Source organism: Scyliorhinus torazame, chromosome 13 (assembly GCF_047496885.1).
Source record: "Scyliorhinus torazame isolate Kashiwa2021f chromosome 13, sScyTor2.1, whole genome shotgun sequence".
Lineage (NCBI taxonomy): Eukaryota > Metazoa > Chordata > Chondrichthyes > Carcharhiniformes > Scyliorhinidae > Scyliorhinus > Scyliorhinus torazame.
Genome location: NC_092719.1, coordinates 225,674,123 through 225,686,295, shown reverse-complemented (window position 1 = coordinate 225,686,295; position 12,173 = coordinate 225,674,123). Strand labels below are relative to the sequence as shown.

Below are 12,173 nucleotides of genomic sequence, written 5' to 3'. Positions count from 1 at the left end.
GTGAGTAAATTTGCAGACGATACTAAAGTCGGTGGTGTTGTCGATAGTGTGGAAGGATGTAGCAGGTTACAGAGGGATATAGATAAGCTGCAGAGCTGGGCTGAGAGGTGGCAAATGGAGTTTAATGTAGAGAAGTGTGAGGTGATTCACTTTGGAAGGAATAACAGGAATGCGGAATATTTGGCTAATGGTAAAGTTCTTGAAAGTGTGGATGAGCAGAGGGATCTAGGTGTCCATGTACATAGATCCCTGAAAGTTGCCACCCAGGTTGATAGGGTTGTGAAGAAGGCCTATGGAGTGTTGGCCTTTATTGGTAGAGGGATTGAGTTCCGGAGTCGGGAGGTCATGTTGCAGCTGTACAGAACTCTGGTACGGCCGCATTTGGAGTATTGCGTCCAGTTCTGGTCACCGCATTATAGGAAGGACGTGGAGGCTTTGGAGCGGGTGCAGAGGAGATTTACCAGGATGTTGCCTGGTATGGAGGGAAAATCTTATGAGGAAAGGCTGATGGACTTGAGGTTGTTTTCGTTGGAGAGAAGAAGGTTAAGAGGAGACTTAATAGAGGCATACAAAATGATCAGAGGGTTAGATAGGGTGGACAGTGAGAGCCTTCTCCCGCGGATGGATATGGCTGGCACGAGGGGACATAGCCTTAAATTGAGGGGTGATAGATATAGGACAGAGGTCAGGGGTAGGTTCTTTACGCAAAGAGTAGTGAGGCCGTGGAATGCCCTACCTGCTACAGTAGTGAACTCGCCAACATTGAGGGCATTTAAAAGTTTATTGGATAAACATATGGATGATAATGGCATAGTGTAGGTTAGATGGCTTTTGTTTCGGTGCAACATCGTGGGCCGAAGGGCCTGTACTGCGCTGTATTGTTCTATGTTCTGTGTTCTAACTGCACACACCCAGCAACTGCACACTCACAGCAACTGCGCACTCACAGCAACTGCGCACTCACAGCAACTGCGCACTCACAGCAACTGCGCACTCACAGCAACTGCGCACTCACAGCAACTGCGCACTCACAGCAACTGCGCACTCACAGCAACTGCGCACTCACAGCAACTGCGCACTCACAGCAACTGCGCACTCACAGCAACTGCGCACTCACAGCAACTGCGCACTCACAGCAACTGCGCACTCACAGCAACTGCGCACTCACAGCAACTGCGCACTCACAGCAACTGCGCACTCACAGCAACTGCGCACACCCAGCAACTGCGCACACCCAGCAACTGCGCACACCCAGCAACTGCGCACACCCAGCAACTGCGCACACCCAGCAACTGCGCACACCCAGCAACTGCGCACACCCAGCAACTGCGCACACCCAGCAACTGCGCACACCCAGCAACTGCGCACACCCAGCAACTGCGCACACCCAGCAACTGCGCACACCCAGCAACTGCGCACACCCAGCAACTGCGCACACCCAGCAACTGCGCACACCCAGCAACTGCGCACACCCAGCAACTGCGCACACCCAGCAACTGCGCACACCCAGCAACTGCGCACACCCAGCAACTGCGCACACCCAGCAACTGCACTCACCCAGCAACTGCACTCACCCAGCAACTGCACTCACCCAGCAACTGCACTCACCCAGCAACTGCACTCACCCAGCAACTGCACTCACCCAGCAACTGCACTCACCCAGCAACTGCACTCACCCAGCAACTGCACTCACCCAGCAACTGCACTCACCCAGCAACTGCACTCACCCAGCAACTGCACTCACCCAGCAACTGCACTCACCCAGCAACTGCACTCACCCAGCAACTGCACTCACCCAGCAACTGCACTCACCCAGCAACTGCACTCACCCAGCAACTGCACTCACCCAGCAACTGCACTCACCCAGCAACTGCACTCACCCAGCAACTGCGCACACTCACAGCAACTGCACTCACCCAGCAACTGCACTCACCCAGCAACTGCGCACACCCAGCAACTGCACACACACAGCAACTGCACACACACAGAAACTGCGCACACCCACTCACAGCAACTGCACTCACAGCAACTGCACTCACAGCAACTGCACTCACAGCAACTGCACTCACAGCAACTGCACTCACAGCAACTGCACTCACAGCAACTGCACTCACAGCAACTGCACTCACAGCAACTGCACTCACAGCAACTGCACTCACAGCAACTGCACTCACAGCAACTGCACTCACAGCAACTGTGCACTCACAGCAACTGCACACTCACAGCAACTGCGCACTCACAGCAACTGCGCACTCACAGCAACTGCGCACTCACAGCAACTGCGCACACCCACTCACAGCAACTGCACACACTCACTCACAGCAACTGCACACTCACAGCAACTGCACACACCCACTCACAGCAACTGCACACACTCACTCACAGCAACTGCACACTCACAGCAACTGCACACTCACAGCAACTGCACACTCACAGCAACTGCACACTCACAGCAACTGCACACACCCAGCAACTGCGCACTCACCCAGCAACTGCACACTCACAGCAACTGCACACACCCAGCAACTGCACACACCCAGCAACTGCACACACCCAGCAACTGCACACACCCAGCAACTGCACACACCCAGCAACTGCAAACACCCAGCAACTGCACACACCCAGCAACTGCACACACCCAGCAACTGCACACACCCAGCAACTGCACACACCCAGCAACTGCACACACCCAGCAACTGCACACACCCAGCAACTGCACTCACACAGCAACAATGAAGAAAGGAGCTCTGGCTGATTTTAGCTGAATGGTGAGAGAAACTATAAATTGTAGAAAATGCGATTCCAAGTACACAAATCATTAACATCCAGGTACAGGTACACAAATCAATCAAAAAAGGTGAATGGAACGTTGGCCATTCAGGGGAATGACTACAAACGGGACGATGCGATGCTTCAGTTGTTCTGATTCTTGGCTGGATGTCACCTGATGAGAGCACCTCACATTCACCAGAATGGGGAGGGTTTAGATTGTTCAGTCGCGAGAACAGGCTGCATGAACTAGCTTGTATTCCCTGGAACATACACGATTGGGGGTTTGATTTTATTCAAGAGGTACGTAAAGAGAAACTATTTCCTTTGTTTGGGGGGGGGGGGAGGGGGGGGGAGGAGACGAGATGTCCAGAAACCCTTCAAATTAGAGTCAGGCCGAAATGAGGCAGGGGTGTGCCCTATGTGCCCCCCCCCCCCTCTTGTTTGCACTGGCGATAGAGCCTTTGGCCATCGCCTTGAGGACTTCAGATAAGTAGTAATAATAATCGCTTATTGTCACAAGTAGATTTCAATGAAGTTACTGTGAAAAGCCCATAGTCGCCACATTTCGGCGCCTGTTCGGGGAGGCCGGTACGGGAATTGAACCATTGTTCTGCATTACAAGCCAGCTGTTTAGCCCACTGTGCTAAACCAGCCCCTCATATGGAGGGGGATAGTGAGGGGAGGGGTTGAGCATAGGATGCCCCTGTATATGATATGGGGCTGATTTAGCACAGTGGGCTAAATGGCTGGCTTGCAAAGCAGAACAAGGCCAGCAGCGCGGTTCAATTCCCGTACCGGCCTCCCCGAACAGGCGCCGGAATGTGGCGACTAGGGACTTGTCACAGTAACTCCATTGAAGCCTACTTGTGACAATAAGTGATTTACAGGGGCTGTTTAGCACAGGGCTAAATCGCTGGCTTTGAAAGCAGATCAAGGCAGGCCAGCAGCACGGTCCAATTCCCGTAACAGCCTCCCCGAACAAGCGCCGGAATGTGGCGACTAGGGGCTTTTCACAGTAACTTCATTGAAGCCTACTCGTGACAATAAGCGATTTTCATTTCACTTTCATTTTCAACTACTTGCTGAAGTGGCCACTTATTTCTATCAAAATCACTGCCAGCGGTTCAGGATGAAGCACCATCTTAGGTCAATTAGGGAAGGACACAAAGTTTTATTTGTCAAGCGTTTGACACACTTATTCCGAGAGTGAGTTTTATTTTAAAATAAGTTTCATGGAAACTTGAAGTTGAAGCTTGAATGGTTCAATAAAATGTGTAAAGATTAGTCCCAAATAAAGCAAAAGGGCCACATTGCGAGAAACTATGGAGCTGCCTTCTTCAATCGCTGTTATTTGCCTACATCCTCTGGGGACCAGTTGGATATATTTGGACCCCTTGATTATAGAATATTTATTAAGAGATTTGGCTTTCAAAGAAAGGGCAGCTCCCTCGCTCGATCAACGAGGAAAGGACATCAATGAATCAGGTAATAGGATATACAGATCGACGTATTCCAAACCCTCCAGTGAGATAGCTGGCCTGACGTTCCAATTGGAATGCTGCCATTGTCTTTGCTGTTTCTGGGTCAGGGAGGGGCACAGACACAAGAGGAGGTCATTCATGTCCATTGAAGGAACAGGAGGAGGCCATCACCTTCCTGAACCTGTTCCCATTCTATTTGATCATGGCTGACCGGTATCTCAAGTTCAATTTTCCATCTGTGTGCTGCATCCCTCCATACTCTTAACCAGCAAAAATCTATTGATGTCACTCATGAAAACTATAATTGATCTCCAACATCTACAGGGGAAAAGGGTTCCAGATTTCCGCAGTCCTGGGTGAGGAGAACAGTTCCCTCCCTGACAGTCCTTCAACGGCTTGGCTCGTAATTTTTTTAAAAAACATTGTTATTCAGATTTTTTATTTTATACGATAATATAACATAACCAAACATAACCACCAGTACAAACATAAAGCCACCAAAACATAACCTATCTCCTCCACAACCTATCCCCCCCCCCTCCCCCCAGCCCCCTTAACAACTAACAGTGACCAACTCCTTCAAGTAAATATGCCTGCCATTTTCGGTAAAACCCCTCAATTGCTCCCCCTCAAGCTGTACTTGACTTTCTTGAGCTATAGAAACTCTGTCCAGATCTCTTAGCCACACTGAAGCACTGGGTACAGAAGCAGGCCGCCATCCCAGCAGTACTCACCTACAAACTATCAGCGAGCCGAAGCCAAGGACATCAGCCCCCGTGCCAGTCTGCAGCTCCGGCAAGTCTGACACCCCAAATATGGCCACTAAGGAACAAGGCTGCAACTCAATCTTCAGAATCGGTGACATGATGCTCAGAAGGAGACCTAGATATCCACAAGCTTGGGGCAAGGCCAGAACATGTGCACATGGGTGGCTGGACCCATTAAGCAGCGCTCGCACATGTCTTCCAACCCTGCAAAAAAGCGACTCATTCTGGACTGAGTCAGGCGTCCCCTATAAACTAACTTTGAGTTGGATTAAACCAAGCCTTGCACATGAGGACGTGGAGTTCACCGTACACAGGGTCTCACTCCACACCTCGTGATCCAATAATGGGCCTAACTCCCTCCACCGACACTGAATCGTCCAACATAATCCGTCCATACATAGCGGAAATGCTCCCCTTCTCGCTCCCTGCGAGGGAAATGACCCTCTCCGCGAGAGAGGTTGGCCGCGGGCAATGTCAGGAAAATCCATTTTGCAAACTTGTGAAATATCTGAATAAGTCAGGTCGCGAGAGCGCAAACTTTTCCAATAGTTCCGCTAGACTGACATATCGCCCCTCCAGGAACCGATCACCCACTCCGTCCAGCCCCCCCCGCCCCCCGGAACGTGGCAGCCAATCTTGCAGGCTCAAACAGGTAGTTGGCATAGATGAGAGTCAGCTTCAACACTGACTCCAATTTAAAATGCTGTCGGAATTGTTTCCATATCTTCAAGTAGAGACTGGATTTGCCGGATATTTTGCTGGTGAGAACGGGAGCGAGGCTGTCACTAACAACCCCAGAATAGACCCCCCCCCCCAAATGACCTCTACTCCATCTGCACCCATGTGGCTCCCGGGTCACTATGCCAACCGAGCACCTTCTCTGCATTCGCTGCCCGTTCGTAAAATCTCAGGTTCGGCAATGCCAAGCCCGTGGCTGTGTTTCCCATTGAAGCACTGCCCTATGAATCCTCGGGGTCTTGCCCACCCATATGAAGGACGTAATCAACTTTTCAACTCCCCTAAAAAAGGATTTGGGAAGAAATGGCCGCAAACACTGGAACAGAAACAAAACCGTTCATCTTGATTGACCCGTACCTGCCAAAGACAGGATTATTATCTCACCGTTGCAGACCGGTCTTGACCCTGCCAAGCTCGGATAGTTTCGTTTACGGAGACAGACCGAATCTTTGGCCACTTGGACCCCTAGTACCTGACCCCGAGGTACCTGAAGCTGAAACCAGCCATACAAAAGGTTTGCACCCCTAGATTAAACCCCCCCCCCCCCGGAAGTGGGGGTGCGGAGGGGGGGGGTGCGGAGGGATTTACTGGACCTTCCTTTCCCCCCTGTTTAGCTGGTACCCTGAAAAAGAGCCAAAACGCCTCAGCAGTTCCATTCTGTCGCCCATGGTGGGTACCAGGTCCGTCACACGAAGTAAGAGATGAAATGAAAATGAATGAAATGAAATAATAATCGCTTATTGTCACAAGTAGGCTTCAATGGAGTTACTGTGACAAGTCCCAGTCGCCACATTCCGGCGCCTGTTCGGGGAGGCCGGTACGGGAATTGAACCCGCGCTGCTGGCCTTGTTCTGCATTGCAAGCCAGCCATTTAGCCCACTGTGCTAAATCAACCCCTCATCATATACAGGGGCACCCTATGCTCAACCCCTCCCCTCACTATCCCCCTCCATATGAGGGGCTGGTTAGCACAGTGGGCTAAACAGCTGGCTTGTAATGCAGAGCAATGGTTCAATTCCGTACCGGCCTCCCCGAACAGGCGCCGGAATGTGGCGACTATGGGCTTTTCACAGTAACTTCATTGAAATCTACTTGTGACAATAAGCGATTATTATTACTACTTATCTGAAGTCCTCAAGGCGATGGCCAAAGCTCTATCGCCAGTGCAAACAAGAAGGGGGGGGGGCACATAGGGCACACCCCTGCCTCATTTCGGCCTGACTCTAATTTGAAGGGTTTCTGGACATCTCGTCTCCTCCACCCCCCCCCCTCCCCCCCCCCCCCCCCCCCCCCCCCCCCCCCCGCAACAAAGGAAATAGTTTCTCTTTACGTACCTCTTGAATAAAATCAAACCCCCAATCGTGTATGTTCCAGGGAATACAAGCTAGTTCATGCAGCCTGTTCTCGCGACTGAACAATCTAAACCCTCCCCATTCTGGTGAATGTGAGGTGCTGACTGCTGCTCTCATCAGGTGACATCCTGATGTCCTCCTCCTGTTCCTTCAATGGACATGAATGACCTCCTCTTGTGTCTGTGCCCCTCCCTGACCCAGAAACAGCAAAGACAATGGCAGCATTCCAATTGGAACGTCAGGCCAGCTATCTCACTGGAGGGTTTGGAATAAGTCGATCTGTATATCGTATTACCTGATTCATTGATGTCCTTTCCTCATTGATCGAGCGAGGGAGCTGCCCTTTCTTTGAAAGCCAAATCTCTTAATAAATATTCTATAATCAAGGGGTCCAAATATATCCAACTGGTCCCCAGAGGATGTAGGCAAATAACAGCGATTGAAGAAGGTAGCTCCATAGTTTCTCGCAATGTGGCCCTTTTGCTTTATTTGGAACTAATCTTTACACATTTTATTGAACCATTCAAGCTTCAACTTCAAGTTTCTATGAAACTTATTTTAAAATAAAACTCACTCTCGGAATAAGTGTGTCAAACGCTTGACTAATAAAACTTTGTGTCCTTCCCTAATTGACCTAAGATGGTGCTTCATCCTGAACCGCTGGCAGTGATTTTGATAGAAATAAGTGGCCACTTCAGCAGGTAGTTGAAAATGAAAGTGAAATGAAAATCGCTTATTGTCACGAGTAGGCTTCAATGAAGTTACTGTGAAAAGCCCCTAGTCGCCACATTCCGGCGCCTGTTTCGGGAGGCTGTTACGGGAATTGGACCGTGCTGCTGGCCTGCCTTGGTCTGCTTTCAAGCCAGCGATTTAGACCTGTGCTAAACAGCCCTGTAAATCGCTTATTGTCACAAATAGGCTTCAATGGAGTTACTGTGGAAAGCCCCTAGTCGCCACATTCCGGCGCCTGTTCGGGGAGGCTGGTACGGGAATTGAACCGTGCTACTGGCCTGTCTTGGTCTGCTTTAAATGCCAGCGATTTAGCCCAGTGCTAAACCAGCCCTGTCGAGTTGAGAGACGACATGTGGCATCGGACTGGATACAAACACACAGACACAGACTAAGCAAGACCAGCAGAATTTCTGAAAGAATATTAGCAAATCAGCTACATTTTCACAACAATTTGAAACTCCGTGATCTAACTGCCTGTTCTCGCGAACTGCCGGTTTTATTTCTGGATTTTTAAATCAAATTATAATTCTCAAAAGTGCCATGGTGGTGTTTGAACTCATGTTTTTTTAAATGATTAGTCCAATGGGAGATGGTTGCGCAGTGGTAATGCCACTGGGCCAGTAATCCAGAGGCCCAGGCTAAAGTTCTGGGGACACCGGTTCAAATCCCACCATAGCAACTGATGAAATTTAAATGTAATTCATAAATCTGGGATTGAAAGCTAGGCATTAGTGAGCCAGTTGGGTTTTTACAATAGTCGACGATGGTGATGGTCACTCACCATTACGAAGACTAGCTTTATATCCAAGAATTATTATTTGAATTTAAATTCCACCAACTATTGTGGGATTTGAACCTGTGACACCAGAACATTGGCCTAGGCCTCTGGATGACTGGTCGAGTGACATTACCATCTCCTCACAAATGATCATTTGTCCATGAAAATATAATGTCTTTAAAAAAAAACCCATCTGGTTAACTAACGCCTATTAGGCAAAGACATTGTCCTTACCTGGTCTGCCCTACATGTTGCTTGTGGGTATTGGCCATGAGGTTGACTCTTAGTGTTGCCCTTAGTGTTGGGTGGGGTTACTGGGTTATGGGGATAGTGGAGGTGTTGACCTTGGGTAGGGTGCTCTTTCCAAGAGCCGGTGCAGACTCGATGGGCCAAATGGCCTCCTTCTGCATTGTAAATTCTATGATTAACTGCCCTCTGGAATGGCCTCGCAAGCCACAAAGTTTAAGGGGAATTGGGGATGGGCAACAAATGCTGGCCTTGCCAGTGACACCATCATCCCATGAAAGAATGTTTTTAAAAAAAAATAAAAATGTGCAGTTGAGCGATGAGGATAACGATGACAGGCACTGAATCAAGGACCTGGACAGGAGGATAATAACAGGAACCCGAGTTTGAGCAGAATTTCTGGTGAATACCAACTCACCCACGTCACTGCGCTGGCTGTTTTTGTCATTGGGTAGACGTGCATAAGCGGTGTAGTGTCCCCCAATCATCCCACCATAGTGATTGATCACTGCATACAGATCGTAGACAGGGGGCTGTCGAACATCCTTCACACCAATGCAGAACTTGCTCAGGTCCAGATTTCTTTTGAGGTAAGAAGTGATTAACACAGAACATTTAATTAACAATTCTTGAATTGGATTTGTTTATTGCCACGTGTACCGAGATACAGTGAAAAGTATTTTTCTGCGAGCAGCTCAACAGATCATTAAGTACATGAGAAGAAAAGGGAATAAAAGAAAATACATAATAGGGCAACACAACATATACAATGTAACTACATAACACCGGCATCGGATGAAGCATACAGGGTGTAGTGTTAATGAGGTCAGTCCATAAGAGGGGCATTTAGGAGTCTGGTAACAGCGGAGAAGCTGTTTTTGAGTTTTTGAACAACCCTGGCTCTCTGATTTTCTTATAAATGCTCAAGATGGAGATTTCCCGCAAACACTTCCAGGACTGGTATAGCATGGTTGGATGCACAATAAAGCTTTCTCTACATGGTTTCGGCGCAACATTGAGGGCCGAAGGGCCTATACTGCGCTGTAATGTTCTATGTTCTATTGTCCCCATCAAACACTCCCAGGACAGGTACAGCATGGGGTTAGATACAGAGTAAAGCTCCCTCTACACTGTCCCCATCAAACACTCCCAGGGCAGGTACAGCACGGGGTTAGATACAGAGTAAAGCTCCCCCTACACTGTCCCCATCAAACATTCCCAGGGCAGGTACAGCACGGGGTTAGATACAGAGTAAAGCTCCGTCTGCACTGTCCCCATCAAACATTCCCAGGACTGAATAGAACCTTAGTTAGGCCACACTTGGAGTATAGTGTTCAATTCTGGTCGCCACATTACCAAAAGGATGTGGAGGCTTTAGAGAGGGTGCAGAAGAGATTTACCAGAATGTTGCCTGGTATGGAGGGCATTAGCTATGAGGAGCGGTTGAATAAACTCGGTTTGTTCTCACTGGAACGAAGGAGGTGGAGGGGAGACCTGAAAGAGGTCTACAAAATTATGAGGGGCATAGACAGAGTGGATAGTCAGAGGCTTTTCCCCAGGTAGAGGGGTCAATTACTAGGACGCATAGGTTTAAGGTGAGAGGGGCAAGGTTTAGAGTAGATGTACGAGGCAAGTTTTTTACGCAGAGGGTAGTGGGTGCCTGGAACTCGCTACCGGAGGTGGTGGTGGAAGCAGGGAAGATAGTGACATTTAAGGGGCATCCTGACAAATACATGAATAGGATGGGAATAGAGGGATACGGACCCAGGAAGTGTAGAAGATTGTAGTTTAGTCGGACAGCATGGTCGGCACGGGCTTGGAGGGCCGAAGGGCCTGTTCCTGTGCTGTACATTTCTTTGTTCTTTGTTTGACAGGTACAGCACGGGGTTAGATACAGAGTAAAGCTCCCTCTACACTGTCCCCATCAAACACTCCCAGGACAGGTACAGCACGGGGTTAGATACAGAGTAAAGCTCCCTCTACACTGTCCCCATCAAACACTCCCAGGACAGGTACAGCACGGGGTTAGATACAGAGTAAAGCTCCCTCTACACTGTCCCCATCAAACACTCCCAGGACAGGTACAGCACGGGGTTAGATACAGAGTAAAGCTCCCTCTACACTGTCCCCATCAAACACTCCCAGGACAGGTACAGCACGGGGTTAGATACAGAGTAAAGCTCCCTCTACACTGTCCCCATCAAACACTCCCAGGACAGGTACAGCACGGGGTTAGATACAGAGTAAAGCTCCCTCTACACTGTCCCCATCAAACACTCCCAGGACAGGTACAGCACGGGTTAGATACAGAGTAAAGCTCCCTCTACACTGTCCCCATCAAACACTCCCAGGACAGGTACAGCACGGGGTTAGATACAGAGTAAAGCTCCCTCTACACTGTCCCCATCAAACACTCCCAGGACAGGTACAGCACGGGGTTAGATACAGAGTAAAGCTCCCTCTACACTGTCCCCATCAAACACTCCCAGGACAGGTACAGCACGGGGTTAGATACAGAGTAAAGCTCCCTCTACACTGTCCCCATCAAACACTCCCAGGGCAGGTACAGCACGGGGTTAGATACAGAATGAATTTCCCTTTGTACTATCCCACATTCAAGGGCCTTGACAGAAAGTCTGATTCCGCTGGCTGAGAGATCTAGATCTAGATTAGGATAAGAGACTGCAATGAAAAGCCATGGAGTTGTGAATCTTTGGAATTGTCTACCCCAGAGAATTAGAGTCATAGAGGTCCACAGCCCAAAAGGATCTATCAGCCCATCGAGTCTGCGCCGGTCAAAAACCACCTGAACTATTCTCATCCCATTTTCCAGCACTTGGCCCATTGCCTTGTCTGCCTGGGATTGCAAGTGCACATCTAAATATGAGGAGCTGGTTTAGCACTGTGGGCTAAACATCTGGCTTGCAATGCAGAAAAAGGCCAGCAGCGTGGGTTCAATTGCCGTACCGGCCTCCCCGAATGTGGCGACTAGGGACTTTTTACAGTAACTTTGTGAAGCCTACTTGTGACAATAAGCGATTATCATTATTATTAAATGTTCTGAGGGTCTCTGCCTCCACCCCCCTTTCAGGCAGCGAGTTCCAGACTCCCACCCCTCTCTGGGTGAAAAGGTTTTCCCTCACATCCCCTCTAAATCTCCTGCCCCTTACCTTGAATCTCTGCCACCTGGTCATTGACCCCTCCTCCAAGGGGAAACGTTTCTTCCTGACTACTCTATCTGTGCCCCTCATAATTTTATACATCTCAATCACCCCCCCCCTCCTCTCAGCCTCCTCTGGTCCAAGGA

The 12,173-nt window shown here is 49.4% G+C and overlaps 1 protein-coding gene across 4 annotated transcripts in view; it reads right to left on the bottom strand.

The window, feature by feature from the left end:
• Positions 1-12,173, bottom strand: part of usp19 (ubiquitin specific peptidase 19) — a 178,350-nt gene that overhangs the window by 27,473 nt on the left and 138,704 nt on the right. For all 4 annotated transcript variants that reach the window (XM_072473111.1, XM_072473109.1, XM_072473110.1 and 1 more), the window contains one exon: positions 9,285-9,448. In XM_072473111.1, the coding sequence (XP_072329212.1) occupies positions 9,285-9,448 (164 nt within the window). The remainder of the gene's footprint in view (positions 1-9,284; positions 9,449-12,173) is intronic.